Source organism: Streptopelia decaocto (genome assembly GCF_964273445.1).
Source record: "Streptopelia decaocto genome assembly, chromosome: 2".
NCBI classification, from domain to species: Eukaryota; Metazoa; Chordata; class Aves; order Columbiformes; family Columbidae; genus Streptopelia; species Streptopelia decaocto.
This window is the reverse complement of record NC_138655.1, coordinates 142959399-142986652: the sequence shown is the minus strand read 5'-3', so window position 1 is coordinate 142986652 and position 27254 is coordinate 142959399. Positions and strand designations below refer to the sequence as shown.

General features: G+C 35.2%; 1 protein-coding gene across 1 annotated transcript in view; it reads right to left on the bottom strand.

Moving 5' to 3' along the window:
- The window catches only part of MALRD1 (MAM and LDL receptor class A domain containing 1), a gene marked incomplete at both ends in the record, with an annotated part of 293532 nt that overhangs the window by 159468 nt on the left and 106810 nt on the right, over positions 1–27254 (bottom strand). The window contains 3 exons of the mRNA XM_082044615.1: positions 11282–11459; positions 13921–14097; positions 15903–15990. Coding sequence (XP_081900741.1) covers positions 11282–11459; positions 13921–14097; positions 15903–15990 — 443 coding nt within the window. The remainder of the gene's footprint in view (positions 1–11281; positions 11460–13920; positions 14098–15902; positions 15991–27254) is intronic.

Below are 27254 nucleotides of genomic sequence, written 5' to 3'. Positions count from 1 at the left end.
TAGATTGTGTTTGGTTTTTTGTTTTGTTGTGGTGTGGGGTGTGTGTTTGTTTGGTTTTGGGGGGAAGGGTCGTTTGTGGTTTTATTTTTCTTTCTTTCTTTCTTTTTTTTTTTTTACATTTCCCCCATGGCACTGAGTATTCTACCAGAGTCTTGAGATAAAAGAATATCCGGTTCTATTATGGTTTTCAAAAACACTTAAAAATTCAGAACTTCTCTGCTACTGGGAACTCATGACTTCAGTGGTCCAAGAGTGTCAGTACTGTATTTAGAACATAATTCAAGGGTGCTGTAAGAAGCAAAATCATAAAGAGCTCTGAAAAGCAATAGCACTTATAGCACTCATACTTCCAAGAGTATTCAGTATTATGTTCAGACCTTTCAGTGAGATTAGTTTGAAATAGAGGAAAGGTAGAATCAGTACTATGACATAATTCCAACATCCACCTCTTATTTGGTGTGTTCTGTCAGATATGCCTTTGTTCTGGAGACAGACCAAAATTATATCTCTGCCTAGACTCTGCTGGTCCCTGCATCCTAAGAAGGCAGGCATCATAGCATTTTTTTATCCCTTGTTTCAGTGTTTGCTATAATATCACATATAAAACTAGTAAACCAGATCAAAGTACTCCGTATGATACACTTCACTAAGTGCTAGCCCTTAAATACGGTGGCAATATGTGGTTACAAGAATATTAAGGATGTGTGGGAAAGTAAGAGGAAATGGAAAGATCAGGAGGGGCTGGATAAGAGTGTGTAGAGCATCTTTGTTCACCTTCACTTCTATCGTGGAAACTTTTGCACTTAGGACTACAAGAGTAGTATACTTGTGACTTATCCATGTTGTTGTTTAGAAGGAAAGCTTTCTTCTACTGTCTGTAGCTGACATTAACTTCTAATGTTTGCTCACAGGGCAAAGTAATCTCTCTGTCTTGAATTCTTTAAGCTGTCTGATATAGCAACCTATATGCAATTTATGAGTAAAAGCTCATTATATAGGGGGAAGAGTTTGAAGAAAGTAAAAGAAAATAATTCTGTTTGCATATAGTTTACATGCTAGAGTATCCACAGCTTCTATGGATGCATATTTTGTAGCAGAGCCAGTTAATGTACATGCAATCATCTCTCCAGTTTGTTGAGCTGTGACTTTTAAAGTAAAAGATTTCTTAGCTGGCCAATGTGTATTTTAAAACATGAAGTAGTATGCAGTCACAAGGTATTCCAAAACTTCCCATAAACCTAAATTTTCAGTCTCTCTTATCCTGCTCAGAAGTTGTTCTCCTCCTCATGCCACATCTTTGTTCTTTGACTGATCTTCAGAAGTGAAGATCTTCATTGTGTGATTTAATCATCTGACCCCCTTCTTAAATTCCTTTACTTCCTGTTCCATAAGTTTTCCTCGTTTTCTGTTGTTGTTTGTTTGTTTGTTTTCTGCCAAATGACGCCTCAAGAAGTTGATGGTACCAAGTGTTAAACAAGATAGTGTTTAACTTGTTTAATAGTGAATAAATCTGGATTTCAATGTAGATCTTACGTAAGTGCTGAAATTCAGCAGAACACATGCAGGCTCCCCTGCCGGTAAGTGCAAGATGTCAGGCTCATTTGGAAAATTATCCAATGGAAAAACTCTTAGTTGATAGCTACAACATGTGTCATTAAAATCTTGATATTTGTCCTCTGAAAATAATTAATTTTACCTCTGTACTGCAAGCGTTCCCTATATAGAGACATTCCTCTGCCAGTGCAATAATCCTAATTAATTTCAAAGGGAAATTCACAACATTTTAATTGATACAAAAATTCAACATAAGCAACTGAGCTATATTTCCATACTTGACTTTGCTAATAGGTTAATCTTTCAAGTGTCTTTTAAAATAGATAGCAGAGTATACAAAAAGAATCTTCACTGTATTTCCTCCTTCAAAGCAGTCAGAAGAACACAGGAATATGAATATACTAAATGGGATTTAGTACTGAGATAAAGATTAGGTGTGTTAAAAAAAAAAAAAAAAAAGTTGAAGACCTATTAAAAAATTGGGCCCAGCTTGAATCTGGTAGTGTTATCAAGTAAAGTCTCATGCTGTGAATTACTCAATTCACAGTAGTAATTGTCTATTGTAATGTCTGAAAGTGGATCAAAAATTAACCAGCTGAACTAAAGAAAGTTCAAGCTCTGATTCAATTAATTGTTGGACATATCTCAGTTTTTAATGTGTTAATTCATCTGCATATCTTCTGCAAGTTGTTTGAGAATCCTGATTAGGCACTTAGATGGACTCATAAAATACCCTTTAGTGTTTGGTTTTCACTTAGAGTGAAAACTAAATCTGGTTAGAAAACAAACAACTCCATTTCATTAGAGTTCTGATTTCCTTCCAAGTCTCATCAATAATGAGAAAAACAAAGAAAAAAGGCATAACAGAGAGGGAAATTTCAGTTTCCTTAGAAGGATAAGCATCCCAATGATTAGCACACCATACTAAATTTTGAAATTTAAAAAGCAGCTGCTCCCACATTCTTTTCCATTTTTCCTGGATCTGTAAGTCCATAAACACTATGCAGTGCCTATACAGCAAATCAGAGCCCCATAGACATGTTTGATCTATTATGTATGTAAAGCACTATTCTTCAGCTCTCCCATACCATCTGCCAAGTTAGTGACCTGCTATTAGTTCAGATGGGTTTCTGTGCAGAGAGAGACCCCAGACTAGTGGTCAAAAAAACAGTAGGGCACTAGACAACATCCAAAGCAAGCCCTTTTTGACAAAAAGAGACAAATTGTGGGTTAATTGACATAAAAGGAAAATGTGGGCCATCAAAGCTTAATTTGATGGTTTGAATCAGACAAGGCAGTGGCTTCAGTTTGCATTTATCACATCCTATTCATCCTTTATCAGGGTGGTGGAGCTTGGGGAGATCAGACTTTTCCCTGTCTATTCTTTTTCCTCCAATAGCATAGATAGCAAGTTGACAAAATTTTTGCCAAAGTTAAGATATTTGCAGGAGAATTTTAGTTTTAGATTAGCTAGGATTTCCTAGCTAGAAAATATTTCATCTAAAAATTTCTGAGAAAAATGTTTAGATTATTGTCTGATTAGGTAAGAGGGAGTTAAATTCTCTCATTTTTCTTCCTAACAACTGTATCTATGTTGACCTCTTTTTTCCTTGTATTATGTCATCAGAGTTTAATATTAGTATTTTAATGCCTTATCTATTTGAAACAAGATGTTTGTAAAAAGTGATACTTTGACCTTTCCATCATGCTAGCTTCATTTTGTGTAGATTCCTACTATTTTTCATTTATAGTGTCAGAAACCAGATTATATGAAAGTTCTGGTAAAAAAATTTAAGTAGGTATCAAAATAAATGTCTATAGTAAAAATCTTTAGAAAGTGTCTAACATTTCATGTTTTCTAGCATTGGGACAAAGGTTGCAATAGAAATATAAAGCATTCAAAAGTCATTTATTATTTATTACAGTATTTCTAATGAAACAGACAAAGATACAAGGAAGGCTTAATCTTTATCTTTGTATGTGTCCATATAGAGTCCAATGTAACTTCAGTATGTTAACCATAAAAAGGGAAAGCCATATACACATTGTGCCTATAGCACTGTTAACTTGAAATTTGGCTTTAAGCTGAGAAACTTTTGAAAGGTGTGTGGAAGCAATATTACAGAAAGAAGGAAAACTAAAACAAAAAAAAAAAAACAAAGTCAAAACCTAACAGTTCCCTCAATACTGCATCTGCCTGTAGAATTCACAAAATATGTTTAAAATTTCAGAAGAGACCTTAATATTCAAGCACTCATTCAAGAAGAAATGTGTCACCTCATTTGTACTCTGGGTAACAACTACTCAATGCTCTGTCCATTATGCCCATTATTTCAGCCAGAAGATACCACAAGATGTGGAAAGGAGAGGGTAAGCTGTGGACAGTGGCCAAGACGTATAATGACTATGAATCTGAAAGAAATGTGGTAGAACACTTCTCTAGGAAGCGTGAGTTTGTGAGGAGAAAGAAGGAAAATGAAAAACATTACCTTGTTTCTTTAGTATTTGCATTTGCTAGATACTCAGTTTCTGCATCAGAAACAGTTTGACTACTTGGCCTTCTGTAGATAATATAGGATGGCCTATTATAGATCATAACATATGAACAGATCTTTTACAGCCCCTGTCTTGCAGTGACTAAGACATAACGTATTCATTGGCTTCAGCCAGGTTCTTTCTCGAATAAAGGACTACAGCTGTGAGGACATTATTACAGAAAAACAATCTATATGCAAAATTAAAATGTCATTAAATATGTAACTTTCAGTAATCTTAAAGGACAGTAAGAACTCAAATAACCTAATTAATTCTACTATGTATCAGAGAAAGATTGAACATTTCCAAGCACTTAACTACTAATAGGTTTTAAATAGTAACTCAAATCTGTATTTAACATCTAGAAAGAAAATTTTAAAAAAGGGAAAGGGAAAGGGAAAGGGAAAGGGAAAGGGAAAGGGAAAGGGAAAGGGAAAGGGAAAGGGAAAGGGAAAGGGAAAGGGAAAGGGAAAGGGAAAGGGAAAGGGAAAAGGAAAGGGAAAGGGAAAGGGGGCTTTTCTTCAATTACATTTGAGCATTTCTGTAAATAATTCAAAAAATTGAAAAGGACTTGAAAGCAAACACTCATCAAGGAATCAGGAATGAGGATCTCCAATTACCCATTTACAATAATATGTGATAAATTTAATTTCAAAGAGTCATAATTCTGAAAACAGTAAATTCTTTTACACATTTTTAATCTAGTAAGCTCCCACCTCTATTAAAATTTAACATTAATGCATATTAAACTGAGAATCCAAAACCTAATATAATTATCATGCCATAACAAAGTGGACATAAATTTTTTTTGGAAGACTGCTTTTGGAAATAACATAACAGAGCTACTTCCTATTGCAAAAGCCATCCCTTGGCTGGGTTTACTGCCTGTATATTGCTGGATGCTAACAGACCTAGTTCTTTGCACAGTGCTAGAGACAAAATTTTCTACCTTGACCATTTAAACTTTGGCACACAAATACAGGACTGAGCTTCAATGGTTGTTTCAAACTGAACAGAAACAAAGGTGTTTAACGCACCGAAGCACTAGCAACATACTGAGATGGGTAACTGGACACAGACTAGAAAGATGCTGCAAAGGAAATCACCACAAATGTGAGAAGGAATCCTCGCAGTAAATCAAAGTGCATTATATTTACTATCAAACACTAAGAGTCAAAATTCCAAAAAAATTTGCTACAGAGAAGTACTAAATTCTTAGACCATGATACGATCATAACACATAAAGCTCTGAGTACAACTCTGATGCCTTGTTTGACATAATAGATATGAATCCCAGGAAGAAAACGTGTTGGTAAAGGTTTACTCACACACAGTGATTAAATTCTTCACTGTTCAATCTATTTTCACTATAAGATTGATCCCATGCTCTAGCATCCTAAAATACAGAGCTTAAAAAAACTTTGAGTAAATTTTTCTTCTCGGTACAAAATTTGATTTGATTAAATTACAATTACTTGAAATGTGCTAGTTATTTGACACCATTGTGTAAATTATTTCTGGTCATTAGCTTATTCTTAAAAGTAATCAATATTTCACAGCTACATATTTAAGTTTGACACACAAGCGATATGTATACTTTTGCTCGCCAAGCAGATACAGCAAATCTTAGAATTACATTTTCAGCACTTTTCAACCCCCAACTTTTTTTTTCCTAAAAATAATTTAATATGTGCTTCAGTTTCATTAAACACACAGTACAAAGAATTATCTTACAAAAATATTAAATGTACAGTTCTTAACATTTAGTTTTTAATCAACATATTGCTTCAGGTGACACTAACATGTATTATCTATGCTACTGTGATGGCTGTGTGCACCTCCAGGTTATTTTACCATACACATTCATCCGACCTTTGACACTAATGACACTAAAAAATGGATTTCAACAAGGTCAAAAGATAATCTTAAACCTGAAGCCTGTTAATAGTCCAGACTTCATTACAGAAAGTGACTCATTTCTTACAAGCGCTGGCGGAGTCACTTGATATTCGAAGCTGAATTTATGGTTCCAGTTCTAAAGGGACAAGAGGAGAATAGAGAAATCATATGCACGATGTTACATCAGGATTCTTTCTAGAGTGCACTGCAAGCATACATAATCTTCACTTTTTTTACTGGGTGTAACCAAATAATATAGTCTGTATTCTCAGAAAGTGCTTTTAAAGTTGGGGGTTGGTGGAATGAAAGTATGTGAATTAATGATTCTATAAATATATACAAATTAAATCAGTTCTTGTTGTTTACTGCTACCTTATTTCTCTAGATGCCTTCAAGTCTCTGTTCTGACAAAATCTACACCCATTCAACTCAAGAATTGCAAGAATTGCATGTGTAGAAGCACGATACCCATCAAAGCCTGTGGTATATAGAGACACTGTAACATGCTAAATAAACTTCTCTTTACAAGGCTGAAGTATCCGCTTTCTTTCATTTTCCATTGTATTTAAGAGTAATATAAGTGTCTTACAGACAGCTGTGGAGCCTATGAGGCTTAATGCTATGGGTTTTACTTCACTGTGAATAGAGTTCTCCAGCAAGATCAATAGAAATTCACACACGTTTGTCTAAAGTAAATATGCTACTGAGAACAGATCTATGGAGTGTAAAAGCATCACATAAAGCTCATACTTCTCCTGCACTTTGACACAACTGTAATTAACTACAGTACTCTCAGGTGCCATATATACTTTCCTTTTAAATACATTGTAATTAATTTCAGTGTCTTCAAGCAATTCCTGCTTAAATATACAGTAGTGAAATATGTTGAACTCTTTGAACACCCATCCATATAAAATGAAAAAACCAGAATTGGTGTATTAATCTCATGGTATCTTGCAATGAGGCTTGGTTTGTGCCTTGAGGAAGATGTTTCTTCTCATGAGGTCTGGGGTTTTTTTTATCCTTTTGGTTGGAATAATGCAGACAGCTTTTTATTAATGTCTATCAGTCCTTTAAAAAATCATTCCATACATTATAAACACATTTAAACTGCTTTAGGGATTATGTCTACAAAGTAAAGGTTCTGATTATGTGATAGAAACATAGAGATTTATTTTTAAAGATATTAATGGGGAAAAAATGTATATTATAATCTCATTACTCTGTTAAAATAAAACATGCTAAAAGTTCACAAGAAGCAGAAATCTCTATAAGAGTTTTGATAAAGAAATTTAAAATGGAAAGTACATCTAAACTGTCCAGAGCATATTCTGAACAAGGCTTTACAGGAGAAAACAGAATTTTACAAAGAAATCTTCATTACTTCTTGTAGATTCGTCTGGCACTGTTATTCAGCTATTCAGCTATTCAGCTATGGGGAACAAAAAAAAAATGTAGACTTGGTTGGAGAAAAGACAGAAAATTGGTGCACATGAGAAGTGTACAAATGTGCCTTTGGAACTGCAGGAAGTACTGGGTCCCTTAAGAGCAGAAACTGCACCGTTGGTTTGAGGCTACTTTAAAATAGAAGAAGGCTAAAATAACAGAACAGCTGATATTGAAAACCAAAGCCTAATAAAATTAACTGCAAACAAATAAGCTTTTATATTTGAATAGTAGAGCACAGATTAGTATGTTGTTCAACAGTCTAATCCCCTTTATCTTTTTTTTTTTTTTAATTTGTTCTGTCAGCATCAGAGAATCTCTCAAGATTTATCAATGGCACTTAAAAGCACTGCAGCATACCAACCACCACACAAATCAAATGGCATCAGAGATTAAAGATTCTATGTTTTGATCATAACACAACAGTCAGTGGTGCTTAGTTGGATTTTCTCCACTGGATATTTTAGTCTTATGGCTTCTGACTGATGCAGGGCTGAGATTAATTCATGGTGCTTCCGTGGCTCATCTGAACCTGCCACATCTCATTAACATTCTGTCATACCGTACGCATATAAGGTTGTCTTAACATTCCTTGCACAACATTCTCCAGGTCACTGCTGATCAGGTCTCTGACCGCTTTGCACAAACTACACCTTAACTGGATTTAACTATTTTGGAGACTACCTAGTATTCACCACATACTAAAGAATGCATTTCAATGTATATTTCAATGCTCTTTTTATTATCCCTTCACTGTCAGGCCCAATGGCATGAAACAAGGGTGATTTGTTGATGCAATAATAGAAATGTTTTTGGGTTTTGGTTCTATCAGCTAAGTGAAATGCAGTATGGATAAAGAAGTGCTTTCAAATAGTTAAATTCAGCTTCCTCCTTTTCAATGTTTCATGAGATGTGTCCTGTGGATTAAAATTTTTTGCATCTATTTTGAAATTCGTAGACCCTCAACTTTAAAACTTTTCTTGACTGCTGCAAAAACTACTGGGTTTAAGTATAATACTTGAAGTCTTAAATTTTTCCTAATTTTCACTGTGCTAAATTCTGATGATGATTTTCTGAAAAGCAGATACAAAATCAAGACAGATGTGTTAAACATATGGGTATCAAGAGAGCTGTTTACACAGCAGTAATCAGCACGTGAGCTTAGAATTTTAGTTCCACATCCTTTTTTGTTTTGATTCATTAGTTTTGATGACAGATTTGGGTATGAATTATCATATCAATTAAGTACCTACAAAGTTTTCAAACAACAGCTGTACCCAAATATCACTAATAATGTCAAAGAATTTGCTACATCACTAACCACTTTCTCTAAAATTGAAATAAATTTACAGAGTTATCCTTTTGCTGGTATCTATTCTATATATTTGTTTAAGCCTACACAAATTGATACTTTCACTATGATAGCATTTAGAAACCAACTGCAATATAGAATTCCCATTTGTTAAGTGTAGAAACATGCCATAAAAGGTCCATGTTCATATATGCTTAATGGTCTTTTCAGTGCAAAATGCCAAAGTCACCTAGTTCTTTGCAAAACCTGTGCCAGCCTTTCTCCAGCCAAGGACTGTCAGGCTGCCATAGCAGACTCCCATAACAGCTTCTATTCCTCCAGCCTCAGGCTTATCTACGCACATGCCAGCTGTTCCATCCTCCATTTCTGAAGTCATTGCTTTCACTAAATTAATGTAATTACAGCTCAAAAGACTCACATCTCCACCTTACAATTCATCAACCTATATGTGGCTGGCCCAAACACATTCTGTGGAAGCAGATGGTTTGAATCTCCAACTATTCACAGGTATTTCTGCTGAAAGGTCTCATTGTAAACTGCACTGTCACCAGCTCTTGCGTCAGGATGAATCTAATCATGTTTATAAATAGTCCTGTGTGTTTTATTTTAATAAGCAAACACACAAGATTACAGTATTACAGCTTCTCTCATCTAACTCCATGGAAATTTGGGGAATTTGGATGAGAAAATAGAACAAAACATTACAGGGTTTTAATTCAACAAAAGCTCTACTCTGCATCTCCTGCTGTAGCTTAGAAGCATCACACTTCCTTTCTTTTCTATAGGCCAAAAAAAAAAAAAAAAAACAAAAAAAACGGGAATGGGGAAACAGTACAACCAAATTACATCTCATGTGGAACACCACAACAGCAATACATTTCAGTGTTGCCTGAAAACTGCAATCTCTGTGGATCATTTGCTTTCTCTTTTCATCAGTCTTTTTCACTATACTGTTAGTTGCATTAAACCCTGAAAATATTTTGAAAAACAGTAATGAAATTTCACGTATCACTGTGCACATGCAAATTTACAGTGGAAATGCTATGAGAGGGTTTACTAAGTACACATACAGTGCTGGTATTGGCTAATATGAAACAATTAAATAGCAGTCAATGAAAGATTTTACAGCCAATTTATCATAAATAGTTGCTCTTTTTTTATGGAATACACCCCATTTATACATCATGTAGAGACCTGGAAACAATGAAGTAGCACTGTGGTTTTTGTTGTATCATTGACTTTTTTTTTATCTTGAGGGTTGTTCATTTGATGTTGTTGTTTTTCAGTTGTTTGTTTGAGTTTGGTTTTTTTTTGGTAAAAATATACAGTGATTTTAATGAAATACACAGTGAAACTAATGTATGGTAGATGATTTTTTAATAGTGATAGAAATAATCTCAGGCTCAGTAGATGCAATATAAATCTCATTTGAAACTAGCAGCAATGTAGCAAACATTCTGTTAGAGTGTTTTTAATTTAAAGTCCATTTTTGCACTCTGTGGACTACAGTCACAGAAAGCAAACATGCCTGTCACTAGAACTAGGCAAGTATTTTTCTGTTCAGAAGAATGATGTTGCGCAGAAATTTCCTCATGAGATGAACTGAAGTTATGTGACATTGAAAATTAATTGTATTTAATACAAACCAAAATACATAACCAAATACATCTGGGTAAACCCAAATCTCCATGGGAAAAAAGTTAAGCTTTTGCTCTTTGAGACAAATCAAAGGAATGTCTTTGGGAGAAGCTGATAATCATCATAAACAATCTACCTAGAATCCAAAATTAGTTTAGAAATTTCACTGAGAGAATAGAAATATTTTTCATTTTATTATAAAGTGATATCATTTATCAGAAAATGGTAAAATATTAAATAAACTGAATTTAACTCTATCTAGAGAGATTTTGAACTGCATTAGTTTATTATTATATTATTATTGTTGATGTTAAATGTCAGCAGAATTCACAAGACTTCATGAGAAGAAATATCTGCCAAAGGAACTTGTACTGCCCACCCTTGGGCAGCCTTGCCTGGACAACAATAGCTAGTAAGGTAGAAAAGGATGTGTACACTGTGTGAATAGGACCATCTAAGAAGGTATTTACCCAAAACTGATCAAGATGATGACCACTATCAATTAAATTAAACAGTACCAATGAACTGCAAAGACACCTTTCAGACAAAGGAGAAGTCAGGTTGAAAAGAAGTATAAAAGTAGGGTGAAAATGTACAATAGTGGGGAGAGATTATGGAGTGGAAATAGCAGCAACCAAAACATATTTTTGACACTCCAGTGGTCATCTTGCTTGTGCCACAACCACTACATAGACCAGATGGAGCATCATGTCCACTGGATGCTGCAAATAGCCTGCATCCATCTGGTGGGCTGGCAGTTTGAGGTGCTACAAGGAGGGTTGATTTCTCAATTGACTTCAATATTGTGAACTGAGAAGTTTTCCTTCCTGACAATGCATATATGGCTAAACTAATGCAGTCCAGCAAAAACTCAAGTACCTGAAAAATTGTACTCACGTAGTATGATCAATTAACGGGCAGTGTTTTTCTTCCTCGGGGTGGAGATTTGCCCCTCTTCCAAGTTCCCACTTGAATATGTTTGTGGTATGGATGGAATCATTTCTTGACATCTGTCTCAAGGTCGGTTGATACCATCCACAGTGGTTTGTATCTTCAAAGTCACAGACTTCCGTAACTTTAGAGATGGACAGTGAATACTTCGTGTTTATATAAAAATTGGAAATCAATAATTGATGTTATGATAAAGTAAACATCATGGAAACAAAAAGGAGTCTATTTATAGTATTCATGAATACTGATACAGTGCTAACATGCATAGTTTTTCCTCTATAGATAAAATATCAATTATATTTTCTATGTTCTTTTCTATTAAGCAGATTATAATTTTGGGAATATACCAATTCTTTTGCACCTCAGTATTTATCTTCATATGTGTTCTGACCAGCTTTCAGGCCATTCTAATGATCTGTTGAGTGATATACACTGAAATGCATATAAAATAAATCAGCTACAATTGTGACAGCTGCTTTGTGGTTCTTTCTTCAGTCCTGTAGACTGATATTAACAAGCTATTGCACATTGTGTTCAAAGTCCACAACCAAAACTCTAAAAGACCACATCAATATTTCAAGCAGTCCCCACAATACCTGAAAGTCACATCATAATGTAGCTATTTGGTATTGGTGTCAAATACTGAATTGTTATCTTACTCAATAAACATACAGCTGCCTGTGCCTCAGTTTTTGATTTCTGAGGAACTGGATAAGAAAAATGAGCTCACTACCACCCCTCCATCACAATGCATCCTCCAGTAAGAATATGTAGGGGAAAGAAACCCACTTATTTTCCATTTCTGTTAGGAATATTCGTTCTCCAGTACACCTTCCTGAATATTTTGCAGAAACTTTGTCTAGGTCATCCAAGGTGAGTCTTGTCACTCTCCAGAACTTTGAAACGGATGAGTATACTGAAGTTTAACTGACTTCTCTGAGAATTGTGCAGGGAAATGAGAATTTATTTTAACACATGAAACTCAGATGTTAGCATAGCTGAGGTAACTTCTATATCAAGAAATCACAATGCTTTAGGGGAATGTGGCTGATGCTTCCTTCCTTGGAGGCTAAAAATGTTGTACTAAGGAGAGAGTAAGTTATGATTTATAGTTTTTTATATGTCCAATAAAATGCCAATCACAGACAATGTGATGTCACGAATAACCCATATAGAGATTTGTGGTGCTTCCCAAGAACGATAAGTGGTGTAGTATTAAGTGTTTATTTCCATTTTTTTAAATGTTTATAAACATATTTCAAGCGCCTCTGAGAAAGATAACACCTTCCTGAGAACATATTTCTACCCTCAATCTGGACATGCTTAACTCCCATTCTGGCATTGTCATTCAAGTGATAAATTGACATCATTACTGTAGTGATGGGAGGCTTCAGACAGAGCAAATATATAAAGGTGTATCATCCACAGTATTTATCTCACTCAGAAAGAAAGGATGGTTTGTAAGACAGTGTAAATTTCTGAGAGAAAAAAAAAAATAACCAACAACAACATTCTATCCAAAAGGCTCTGCATTTGTTTTTCAGTGTAGAATTTCAATGCTTGTGGTTTTTTCACACTATAGGAAATTACCCAATGATAGTTGTATATCAGATTCATTTCTGACAGTTATTCCCACATAAGGAATAGACAGAGGGAGTCTAATGTTAGTGTTCCTCATTGAGCCCTCAGCCCTGAGAGAGATCATTGAGCTCCCTACACAAAGTGTAATGAATGCAGAGTTTTGATCTTCAGTGAGAATAATTTAGCTTGTAAAGGCTGCTGAGGTCACTGTCTCTAGATATCTGTCTGCCTCATTAGTCAGCTTCCATACAGCAGTATTTTCAAATATTGTGCTTTAAGGCAAAACAAAATCATTGACAGTTTCTTCTGAAATGCTACAGAGTGAACTGCTGTAACTCAGAAGCAAGCAACAAATGTCTTAGACCTCTATGGACAAAATGTGGTGACCCTGTCCATTGTCCAAGTTCCAGTGTTCCCATCTGACTATCAGAGCTTTAGGAATTTACAGGCTAAAACTCACTTCTGTGTGGATTAGGCTGAATTTCCCAATCACTGCTGCTGCTGAAAATACTTTGTATAAAAAAGAAAAACATATTCCTTGAAGTAGGTAAAAAGTGGGCCCAAGTCTCCCCAATGTGCAGCCAAACAAAAGACTGTAAAGTTATTCTCTCTTCCGGTCTCAACTGGCGAACATTTGAAAAATTTAAATATGTCATAGGTCATTTAATTTGGAAAATTCTGCTCAGTTAAAAAATTGTCATGTATAGCTACCAATCATTGAGGCACTGAGGATTCCTTCCCCCTGGTTGCCCATTTCATTAGCAAGTTGAATTCAAATGTCAAGTCTGAATCATCCCATTAAGAGGCAGAAGTGCGTAATGTCTCAGAGTCCCACACTAAGAGCAAAATGTTATTAAGTTATTATTTTTTCTGGGGAAAATCACATTAAAATAGCATTTAGGTGTTAATACCAAATCGCAAAGGTAAATACAGAGAAGCTAAAGCAATGTATTCAACAGTTGCGAACTAACAAGGTAGCAAAGTAAAAAATTTAGTACACTCACCACAAGCTGATTCATCAGACTGATCAGAGCAGTCAGGTCTAAAATCACACTTCTGGGTCATCTGGACGCAATGGCCAGATGTTCTACAGACAAATTCCTTCTCTGTGCAGTTGTTCACAGGGAGGGTGGCAGGAATTGAAGTTCCTGAAGTAGTTGTAGAGATTGTTGGCAAGTTTCCTTTGGAAAACAAATTAACAAAACGCTGAGTGATGAGACCAAGGCATTCTAGTTTTGCAATGATTCCTGCCTTTGCTTCTCCCACCCCTCATCAAGGGTATAGCTTTACTGGAAACATACCTGGGTGTCCATGTTGAATGACTTAATTGCTGCGCAGCAGGAACTGAACTGAACATTTCTGCAGTGGAAAGCACTAGGTTGGTCATGCTGGCCAACCACCATTCATATAATCCTTGACACTTGCAGGAATTTATTTACCCCTTTACTTGTCTTTTGAAGTTGGATTAAGTCAGTGAGTCATTTCAAAAAACTGAAGCCACAGAGACTGACAGAACAATCACAGAAACTTAATTTCCCTGTGAACCAAAGCTAACAGATTATTTTGATGATAATGGCTTTTTTTTCAAGACATCAATTACTGCAAGTGACTGTGGAAATTACCATGTAACCTTCTTACCTTGTAATTTCACCACTGAAAAAAAACGTTTTTTTCTCATTAGAAAAATTATTCTGTAGTCATAATCTTGTTCCACCACTTCTTCTATGTTTCATTCAAACTCATTACTCCTTCTTTCAAATCAATTGTCTTTGCCTTTCCTCCTATTCTTTACTATGCACCTTTCTTCAGGCTTACTCTCATTTCTTGAAAACTTTTGCTATTACTGTCCATAAAATGAATTTTTGTTATATAATTCCTTCTTTAAATTTAACTGTTAGTGAAATTATTAGCTGTAGTGCAGAACGCACCTGAGAAATACACTGGAGTTAATTAAGAAGTACATGTTAAGACTTTTTATATAAAATGTGTCTGGGACAGCAAGGTATTTTTTTTCCTCGCTGAGGCCTGGAGCACTAAGACTGACAATAAATTCCCCATAAGCAGGAACCATTTCTATTTCATAAGATACAAATCACATCTATGACATTAAGTGCATTGTACTCTAATCAAATGAATGACATTCCCATAATGTCCTAAAACACAAAACAAAAGACCCAGTGGAAGGAATCTTTTGAAGGAATAATTGCATAATATAACAAATATATCTACAACTCAAATAATAGCAAGGACCTTATTGGTCAGAAATTTAAAAAAATAAGTCTCTGCTCCCAATCTGCTGGAATAGGAGGAGATATTTTGAAATACCATAAACTTCGTAACACCTGAAAAGAAAGGAGAATCAGCTCCTTGCTGTTTTGAAATGATTCATTTTCTATAATTTATGAAATACAATTTTTTTCCAGAGCAAGCATCACTGAATAGCCTTTGGTTAGGACATTCAGAAGATGCGTCAAAGCGGTATGGTCAAGTTTTGATGTTTTTAATATTTCATATGTAGGACTTTACCACCAAGCTGTCAAGCCCACGTCTCTTCAGTCAGTATCTGGTCATTTGAGGTGGAATCAGAGCAACAGGACAGTTAGTGCTTAATTCTAGGGTGCAGGGACATGGGAACCCCACTTTTTTTTCTGTGATCCATCTTGTGTTAAAAATGGTGGAATATGCTGTAGCTATTAACGGTTTTGCAGACTATTTGTACAGTCTCTGACTTTTTTTTGGTTGTTTTTCTTTTTTTATGCATGGAGGAAGTAAAATAGAGGCAGAAGGACCCCAGACTGTCCCAAAAAATTGCTCTCAATACTAAAAACATTTTAAAAATGTACAGAACAGCCTATTCAGCTCTGTCTACCATAGTGCTTGAGTATTTTTTTAAATCTGTTTTTTGCTTTTCCAGTAACAATATTTACAAATGACAGCAAAGAGTCAACTCACAGCTAGGAGGTGATCACTTTGAATCTGTTCTTACCATTGTATAGAGTACAACCTAGAAAAGACAAGTCATCAAGTCCGATATCTCCAGTGAAACCATCTCCTACGGTACCTTCCACCAAAATCTAGGGAAACAAGAATTATGAAAACATTTTTCAGTGTACAGTAGTATTCCACTTCTCATTAAATATTTCATATCAGTTGATAGAGGAATAATTTACCACATTTCATGCTTAAAATAAGATTAAAATTGTTCTAGGGGATATATTTTATTTAGTGATACATTACAAAAGAAACTAATTATGATCAGTTTTCACTGCTGGTCACATTAATCACAGTGAACCATAACAGACTGGTTGGCTTCACAATTGTGTAAAACCACTGAAACATCGTTGTGATATAAAATGATGGCAAGACATTATCATAAGTGGCATATAATGATTAGCTCCTTTGATACTTATTGCATGACTGTATAATTATGATTAATTATAATAACTTTCATGTGAATAAATTATATACTCTTATAAAAATCCCATGGTGATGAAAACAATTAAGCAGGTTAGAGATGTGCTATGGAGCCTTATGAAGAAAAATATTCTAATATTTCTTTACAGTTGCCAATGCTGTATATGCTTATGGTCTGGTTACTGTCCCAAGGAATGGGAGAGGTTAATCTTTGTGAAATACTCTCTGGATGACTTTTGTTCTGACAGTTGCTGAATTGTAAAAATCCAAGCAGGTGATTAGGGAATGATTTAGTAAGCCCCTTAATTCGACTAATTTATAAATTCTATTAACAAAAAAATAAGGGCTCATCAAACCATACATTTAAACAAAAGATAAATATGGGGGGTTTTTCTGCTCTACTGGACTTCAAATGTTAAAGTTATTTATTTGTCCTCTTTTTTTTTATATATATATATTTATGCCACATCTTACACACACACTTTCAAGCTTCCAGATTATTCTGGAATGCCTCATAAAAATTCAAATACATTTTTCACTATTTCTTCCTCAGTTCAATAGACAATTCCTACAAAGGAAGTAAGTATAAAGAGCATCAAAATTACTGCCATACTGCTTCACAGTACTGTTAGTTCAAAGATTTTTGTTGTAATTTACTTACTTGCAATTTTATTTGCAAAGTAAACTTATTTTAAACAGGTAATGGAGCACTGCTCCAAACTCAAAGATTCAAAACACTTCTGTGTAGATAAGTGTCTCAATTATTTTTATCAATTGTCATTGATATTTTGGAAACATCTTCACATCAAATGTCATTTCAAAAATATATGCTTCCATTTTACATTTTAGCTTTCCTGCTGCACGATGGCTTCCAGCTCCTCTTGTTTGTTGCCCATACTGTGTGCCTTAGTGTACATGCACTTCAAGTAGGTTGCTGATTTCACTCTTAATTAAGGCTTTCCATGGCACTTAGTGCCATGATCTGGTAAATGGACTGGAGTTGGACCAAAGGTTGGACTTGATGATCTCAGAGATCTTTTCCAACCCTGTCGATTCTGTGATTTTATATTTTAGTATTTCTTTTTTCCTATAGTAAATGAAGTCCTCTAAAAGATTTCCAGTTTCAGAAAGGAGCACTTGTCAGTAACTTGAGGGAAATAAAAGAGTTAATCTACATGCTAAGAACTGTTGCTCACCTGGTATGTATGCATGCAGAGATTTTTGAGTCACACTTCACTTTAAATTTATTAACGTGAAGAAAAAGAAAATTATTTAAAAGCTGCAAGGAATAGCCTTAACACTGTAAGAGGGCAATATCAGTCTTAAAGTCTGAACAGTAACAAACATGTTTCTGCTATTCTGAAGTTGCATGCGAACAGGAGATTTGTTACTGATGCTGACATCACCAGAATAAATAAAAATTATTACACTTCATTTATGTCCATTAGACAAAATAAATGAGTATACTAAAAGAAGACGGATATATGTCCCTTACTATGTAGATGCTGAAGATGGATTATTTTAGCATAAAATGTATCTAATGTGAATGAGAAGAGTAAATTACAACATTGTTTATTACTGCTCTCATCTCAGTATGAGATTCTTACTTTTCCCTCAGAATATGCACAAGTATTCTTTACAATATTACATCTGTCTCTTGTTTCCAATTTAGGTTTAAATGGGGGCAATGCTGCAGTTATCAGTACTAATCTGCAGGAGTAATTCAATTCAGAATAACTCTTTATATTGTTATTATGATGATTATCATTGTATTACTTAAGATCTCCACAACAATTCTTTTTGTAAATTTCTTTATGTACTTGCATCAGGAGTCTGACACATCAGCATATAGCATGAATGCAGTAATTAACACAGAAAATTTAACAAAGATGGAGGCAAATGTTCAGATAGACTTAAAACTGAAATTAGGGCCAATTTATGAGTTAGTGCTGCAGTGTAAAACTTAGTCTCTCTGCAGCTGTGGTTAAACATTGACCACTTAAATTAATTTGCCAGCTGAAATTCTGCAAACTTCATAAGCTGTTATTAAATAACCTCCAGGGAACTCATCTACCATGGAGCTCATTTCACATCTCATTTATTATTTGAATGAGGATAAATAGTTCCCAATTTCTCCAGTTTTCAGAACTCTAGAGATCCAGTCTGAATGAAATCTATAAATGTAGCAAAAGGTGTGCTACATAAAAAGGGAGGAAAAAAAACTCCATGAAAAGCAGAATGTATTAGAACGACATTCTGTATACAGAAAAGGATTGATTCCTTAAGATTTTGAACAAAAAAGGTTTTCAAAGGGTGAAGGAACATTACAAGAAGTATTAATAGAGCAATTACGAGTAATACTATTCTATACAAATGTTCAATTTTAACAGTAATGCTCATTTCTTTCACTAGCCAATTCCCACTGAACATTAGTAAAATGAAATCTTAATTTTCATACAAGCGTAGTTTAAGCTAGAATTGAATTCCAAAAACTGTGAGGTATTAAAAATTCTGAAGATTTATGAATGTTTAGGAAAAAGTGATATTAGTTTTATTGTATTTACATAGTAATACAGTTAAAAAATATCCCAGGTTTGTCACAGGAAGTGTCTACTCTATCACTTAATTATATTATTAGCAGTTAGAGTATGCTAATTTTTATTAGGTTTGCTATGATTATTTCTGGCATGAAGCCATGTGAATTGATCAGAAGAAGAAAGAACAACCACACAAGGGGTTAATACTATGAATAACTGACAGAACATTTTGTCATCAGAAACTTTCATCATAAGTTAGTGAAAGTAAATGCAGGATTGAAAGTCATACACGTCATTGCATATCTCTGAAGTAAATTACTCCTATATTTTAATGCTATGTATAAGTAAAAGAAAACGTCTCATAACTTTTCATCAAGAAAAGTAACCAATTTCTTATAAGATAATGGAACTTTGGTAATCAGATAAAGGACAAGCCACAGAAACACAACTTGTGTGAGATCTATATCAAAATTCCTTGCTTCAAAACTTATTTTTATCAAGATACCTTCATCCAGCAGTCATGTCACCATAAGTCTTCCCTGGGGGATGATTTTTTTCAAGAACACATGAACATATTCCTATAATGATATCTCCAGAAGTACACAAAAAAGGAAAACTGTTATATTTACCAAGCAAATCTATTTTTTCAGAGAAATTGTGATTTAAAAATCATCTGAGAAATTCAGATTTAATTTTGACTTCTTGTGTTACTAGTTATGTCAAATAAGTGAGTCCAAGCATGGTTATTTTTTCCTTCCTGGTTTTGTTTCTCTGCTTCCCCAGATGCCGTTAAAGGAGTAGGCACTGTGGAACCCAAGACCACTTCAAAAATCTCCCATCTAGGCATCCAGTAGTTGCATCTGACTATCTGGCACTGGACTGTTCTTCTGTACCTATCACACCATGGTTCCTCTTGGGGGAAAAACAAACAAACAAACAAACAAAACCACAACAACAGCCAAAATAACCCCAAACACACAAACTAGAAAAACACAAAACCAACTAGCCAACAAAACCACACGCACACAAAAAACACCCCAGAAACACACACACAAGAAAAAACCCACACAAACAAACAAACCCCACCAAAACAAACAAAAAAACCAAACAACTAACCAACAAAAAAACAACTGAGGTGCGCTGGCAGAAGAGGTGTCACAGAATGTTCCAACTTTCGCCCTTATGGAGGGAATGACTAAGCCAAACAGGGCTACTACACATAGCATGAAACTCTTCTGCCTCCAAAAGCAAGCACAAGTGGAGACAGCCCATCTGCTTCAGGAAAGATTACGGGCATTATGTCACCACAACATTTTAACGACACACGCAGAAAAGCTTGAGATTCCGCTGCCCATCTTCAAAGCCCATCAGCCTCTTCCTTTTGTGTCCATCAAAAACGTATTAGAAGTTAATGTCTTAAGACTTCAAAAGTCCCTTCACACAGGTGTCCAAATGAATTCTTACCAATGATCTTAAGAATGTACACATCAAACATAAAAAAAACTTATGTCAAATATTTGATTTTTTACAGTGCTTGGTTTTACGAGATGCTGAAAAAACATAGTTATAGCTAGTAAAGCACTATAAGCTTGTGAACCTTCATGCTGATTTATGATGTTTTTCCAAGCCTTTCTCTGAAGTGCAGGGAAGAATCACATTTCTGCCCTGTTTTACACTCTGGACTGATGTTGGTCAGATTTCTGACACGCAACTGTTTACATATTCTGGGAGTCAGTACTTTGCTGTATTAAGGCCAGAAAACTTAAAAGAAAAGATCCTGTTTTCACTCTCCAATATTAACGATAGAAGAATTATCGTGGAAGTAGTATATAGTCAGTGCCTAAATACAATTCTGAGTAAAAAAAAAAATTGTTAAGACAGCTTAGATATTTTTATTCTCGATCCCCTTTGTGCACATGTTGTGACTTGGTGACATCATGACAAGTCTTCTACTGCATACCAATAAAACAATAACGCAAAGAATTAATTACTTCTGTTGCCACAGAATGGGTTATAGCTTCATAATATTAAGTATTGTAATTGCACTCAACAAAAAAGCAATTTCTTTCCCAAATAAAAGAACTAAACTCATGAAATTATGCCTGAAGGTTTGCACAATGGACAATATGTTTTCCTCACTTCTTATGTGGTTTTCTTGTTTTCACAGTTTTCTATGCTCTGAAATCCACTTGTCAAAAATGGCAGTGCTGATGTTTAGAAATGACTTTTTAAAAAAAACATACTGGTTTTTGTTTTTCAAACGGACTATATTGCACCACACACATTTACAATACCTAAGTTCACTGTATTTCACTGTAGGTACTGAATAGCCTTCACTATCAACACAAAGTTCACTACCAACCACAAATGCTAATGGTTGTTTTTCACTCTTTCCCACAAGTGTCCCAACCCTGATATTAGCATCCTCTTGCATGGCTCCTAGACACCCTGAAACCATCTCTGCACATCATACCTTGGCAAGACACATTCTAAGAAGACCTGAGAGGTAAGTATCAGTAACATGGCAATGCTTTTGGTTTGGGGGGGCATTAATTTTTATTTTTTTTTAGTCTAGCCTACGAAGATATGCAGGCTTTAGCCTGGGCTACATTAAAAAGTATTGGTAGTAGGTCAAAGGAGGTGATTCTCCCCCTCTACTCTGCTCTCATGAGACCCCCACTTGGAGTCTCACATCCAGTTCTGGGGCTCCCAGCACAAGAAAGACATGGAGTGGGTCCAGAGTAGGACCACAAAAACGTTCAGAGGGCTGGAACACCTCTCGTGTGAGGAGAGGCTGAAAGAGTTCGTGTTGTTCAGCCTAGAGATGAGAAGGCTCTGGGGAGACCTTATTGCAGGCTTTCAGTAAGAGGGCTTAGAAGAAAGAATGGAAAGAGACTTTTTTCCAAGGCCTGTGGTGACAGAACAAGGGGCAATGGTTTTAAATTGAAAGAGGATAGATTTGATATGAGGAAGATATATTTTATGATGGTCGTGGTGAGACACTGGAACAGCTTGCTCAGAGAAGTTGTCGATGCTCCTTCATTGAACATATGCAAGGCCAGGTTGGACAGGGCTTTCAGCAATCTGGTCTAGTGCAAGACATCCCTGCCTGTGTTGGTGGGATTGGACTGGATGATCCTTGAACATCTTTTCCAATCCAAACCATTCTGTGATTCTATGATCAGTGAAGGATTAAAAAATGTAGGTAGCAGTTCCCTGGCACTGTTACTCTATTAGCCATTTAATAAACAATTGCTCCAGAGGCAACTGCATACCAAACTGTACAGGTCAGCCAGCAACCATAGGCTTTACATTGCCACAGTGAAAATAAAACCGAGAACTATGACTATAAACAGATAGGAAACCAATAGCACAATTTCAATCTGAAAAACAGAGTAACATACAAACACGTACCAGGGATGAAAGAAGACAATACACAGATCAGAGATGAAGAAAAATACTTAATGCCCAGAAAGAGACCTACCAAGCTGAAGCAAATATGGCTGGATATCCATATATTTGGAGTAGAATTGAAGGAATAAGAAGCCACAGAAGCATGTGCTAACCTGTACATGGAAAAAAAAAAAAAAAAAAAGAAAAAGGAAATACTAGTCTCAGCAGATTATTAGAGAATGTACAAATGAGAAGAGTAAGAAGAGTAGAAGGGAAATCAGGAATGACAAATTGAAAGTTGAAATTGAAGCTGTTGCTAGAGTGGAAATCCATGATGACTAAATTTTTGTGTGAAAATTGCTACTAGAGAATGGATCAAAAGCAATAACAGAAAAATAATCACAAGTGGGTATTAGAGGTATTATAAATATCTTAGAGAAGTTTTCAATAAATTTGGAGCTGCTTCAACACCAGATTTTAATGAAAGCTGTGTATCTGACCAACTAAACACTAACGAACTCTTACTGGTATGTCAGCACGCATTGAAAATTAGGTCCTGAACAAGTAGCCAAGTGAACAATCAAATCAAGGCAAAAGGCTAACAACACTTGACAACAATAAACCTGATTCAATAAGGGTGAAAACGACTGCAGAAAATCTGAAATCTTAGTTAGAATATCAAACATGGTGAGCCTTCCGATAGACTGAGAGCTTTTCTGCAGCACGATGCCTCACAGCATGAGGACAGCTGTACCAGAGATCAGGTCAGTTGTCCAGCTCACTGCCCCGTGTGTGTCCCAGTAGCCTGCTGCCACATCACCGGTGACAACGAAACAGGCATGCAGTGGGAGCTCCCAGACTCTTGGCAGTATATCACAGGTGGGAGATTATAGCTTCATTGTTATGCTAATAACCCTTAACAGACTTCGCTTTCAATAATTTGCCAAGTTATTTGTTGATCCCATTCATACTTCCTTGTACCTAAAACATCCCTCAGCAATGAATTGCACAACAGGCCATCCTAAAATAGCATTTCCTTTTGTTTTGATCATGTTGCCTGATAATTTCACAGAGTACCTCTCATTCTCTGTATTCAGAGAGATCATTAATCATTCTCTACAATGCTTCTCCATGACACTGTTGATTTTATGTTTCTCTGTCACATATCAACCATTTCTCTTTCTAAGAGGAACACTTTTTACCCAAGTATTCCAGAAAGGGTCAAACATTTCTACTTCCATTTTTTTTAAGCTTAATGTTCCTAACATAAGGGCAAATACACAGTTACTTTCACTTGTTCTCTTAGGATATATAGAAGAAAAAGTACAAACTCTTCAGAACCAGTTTCCTTCTAACAACAATGCAAATGGTAAGGATAAGTCCTCGCTACATGTGCTGATATGCAACTGTAATAGACTGAAACATGGTCTCCTCACATTGTTTTTCACACTAGGAAATAATACGTCTCTTTGGTAAAACAAAAAAGTATGCACACTCTTCCAGCCAAGCCACATGCAAGAAGTAGAATATAGCTAAGTTTGCTCAGCTGCATTTTCTGGAGTACACCAGTGTAAGCCCAGAGTTTCAACCTGATGCTTATCAGTTAACAATTAGAGAAGACTGAAAAACTCACACATTCTAAGACAATCGATGCAAAAGTGTTTACATTACGAACCCCAACGAATATTTCCCTCAAAGATGCTGTGAAATGTGATATGAGACCTAGAACCTGTAATTTCTATAGTTCTGATGCCTGTTACGTAGGAAATTAAATTTTAAACTTGCTTACTTCGAAGACATTATAGCTGATGAGGAAGCCTAGCAAGTCATTATCTTTTCTTAAATTGATACAAAGGGTATTTAGTCTACTATAACAAATCTGGCTATACTATTAATGTATGAAATATAAATATCACCACTAGAGATGCATGAAATAAAAACATTAAATTCTGAAACCTCACAATTTGCCATAGTACAGGCTTTTTGTTTGAAACAGAACTCAAATCTACATTAAAAGTAGTTTCCAAAGTAGAATTATACCAAAGAGCTCATTTGCCACTAGAACCTTGAGTTTTTCATTACATAAATGGCTGGGGCTAGAGGAAGCGGGGGCACGCGGTATTGAACAATCTGCACTCTTCTCAGAAAAGTAATTGCAGGAAATAGCTAGAACTGCAGAAATGACTGAAGAGTGAGCTTAGTGATCCTGTTTCACTTATTGTAAAGCAGATCATCAAAACCTCCAAAGAAGAATGACTATCTCTTAGCCTCGCTTGTCTCTCTTTTTAGATGAATAGTAAAAGCCTGGATGCAAATAATGTATGATTACTACACAATGTATGTTTACTATGTAAACTAAATATGTATGTTTACACTACACTAGAAAAACACAGACACCAAACCGATTTTATGTCAAGGGCATGCCAAAACCATTATACATGAAGTAGCTGGGTACAATTAAGGAAAATCTAATACAATCCTATAATCAAGGTTGAAAATACAAGTGTAACTATGTGCCTCCACAAGTATGGCTAAAAGATAAGAGTAACTTAAAACAAATTGTGTTTCAAGTGAGCTAATTTGCCTTTGAATTTGAAAATCTTTGTAAGAAAAGGTACAGTATGCCTTATATCTCCATACAGAAATGTAATGATGAAAAATGAAGATTTAAATAAATGTATTAAAAGACAAGACAATGACTTTAATCTAGTGTCTCAGAAATGAAGAATACTTCCTTTAGATCCTTCTGTCTCTAGACAAATTCTGCTGCTAAAAATGAATCACTTCTCGAGTGAGCACCATTCAGGAAGTATATCTGAGAACTGATGAGTTGGACCTAATTGTAATTAGCACTTCACCCTTCCCTTTTGAACAGACATACAACTGATATCTTTGATGATATTGTCACGGATCACAAATAATACATTATTAGTGCTGTGACTAACTTAGAAAATAATTTCAGAATTAATTTTCTCTTTCATCCAAAGTACTGTGAAACATATTAATTTTATTAAGGGTTTCTTTTGAAGCGACCCAAAACTTCCTCTTCAACAGACAACAAAGAGCTGTTAGGGGTAAAACTCCCAAGGTGGCTGTTGGTCTAAGTTGGGACCGATTATTGTTGTAGTGCTTCACTTGGTGAATATCCTGCTGTAGCAAAGTAAAACAAAAGTTTCCTTCCTTTCCTGAAGGCTGGCTTTCATTTCTTCATGTCTGCAATGGTAAGGGGAACCTAGCAATTCTCAAAGATGTTTCCTGCTGCCTGATCTAAAAATGATGCTCAGTGATTCTAACAGGGAATATCTCCTGGTTCAGCATTGGGGGGCTACAACATCAGATGCTCTGAGCTGAGGAACTTAAAACAGAGATGGCATGTGGGAATCCTTAGGGGTTCTAGAGTTTATTACAATAACAACAAAAAGTAAGCTGTCACTACAGTCATATTGAACATTTCTACCTTGTGGATGCTGCAAGACATCTCACATCATACTATGTAACACCACATGAGGCAAAAGGTTTTTACAAAACCCTTAATTATTTTTATATACATTGGCAGGCCACAGTAACACACCAACATCGAAGTCCTTTATGTGAGAATGTTTGAAATAGGACTGGTCAGTGCTTATGCTTTGATAGCTCAGCCTAAGTAAGAGACTGAGCTATTCAGAACAAAAAAGAATGCAAAGATACACATCACATTTTACTTTAACAAAACAGAGGTCCACTTCAGGACAGAAAGTATTTTTTCCTCAAACTGAAAAAAGCTTTTGAATATACAAAGATGTCTTGTTTTAAATCATGAGCAACACATGGTGCAACCACGAAAATCTGAAAACAGCCTATTAGAGTGTCAAAGGTACAAATAACAATGTACACATCAAAGAGAAAGGGATCCGCTTGTGCGTCAGCTGTTTACCTTCCTCTGTTTGATCATATTCAGGACCATTATACCTGGTTTAAAATGCTGCTCAGGAGCTTGAGAAATCTAATTTGAAACATTATCAATATATTCAGGTATACATGTTTCAGAATCGGATACTTAAAATACAAGAGAAATGAATTCTACACTGAGAAGAACATAGAAATAGTACAACAGATACGAAAAAACAGTATCAGGAGAAAGAAAGTTGGCTTGTGTTTGTAGAACATAGGGCTATTCTATATTCACAGCAAATACAACATTCTAATTTTCAGTCAATATTCTATGACTTTCTAAGCTAATAACTAATTGATAAAATTATTACAGTGATTTGGTTGTTTGCTTTTCTTAACCACTTGTAAAATAGGAAAATACCAAATACATTTTATGGCTACTTCATTGCAATTTTATTATGCACATAAACTTCCATAAGCTAGTATTTTTAAATAATTTTTCATCATTTATTTTCCCCTGATTTTGGTCCCTGTTTTTCACACTTAAAGAGAGCAAGTTTATAGTTGAAGGAACATGTAAGGGTTTATATATGATACTCAAAATATTATTTTTTTAGTAATTATGCTCAAGATAACATTAACAATTCTTCATCTACTTAAACGGTGTATTTGCATTTTGAAGTTTCATAACAGCAAACTTAAAAAATCTAGACTGATCATTATAAAATCATAACAGAATATCAGACTCCTTTATATATTACTCATGCTTTGGAGTATCAAAGATCTATTACCATTTTTGTTTACGGAGATACATATACATATTGCAGATGGGCAAAAAAGTTAACTGACTTGGGGTGAAGGTATTTTTTTTTTTTTAATAATGTTGTTTGGAATATAGCAAAGTTGCCCTAGATGTTGTATGATGGACATGGCAGATATGGGATTTAGATCATGACTAAAAGGAGCCTACATTGCCCAAAAGGATTGAGATACAGAACTTTACCGTTGTTCACATAATATCACCATTTCCTTTTTCTGTATCTGCAGAAATTTGAATGAATAGAGCAAGCTAAGACAGCTATATTTATCTAAGTTGTGAAAATAAAATTTTTGCACTTTCT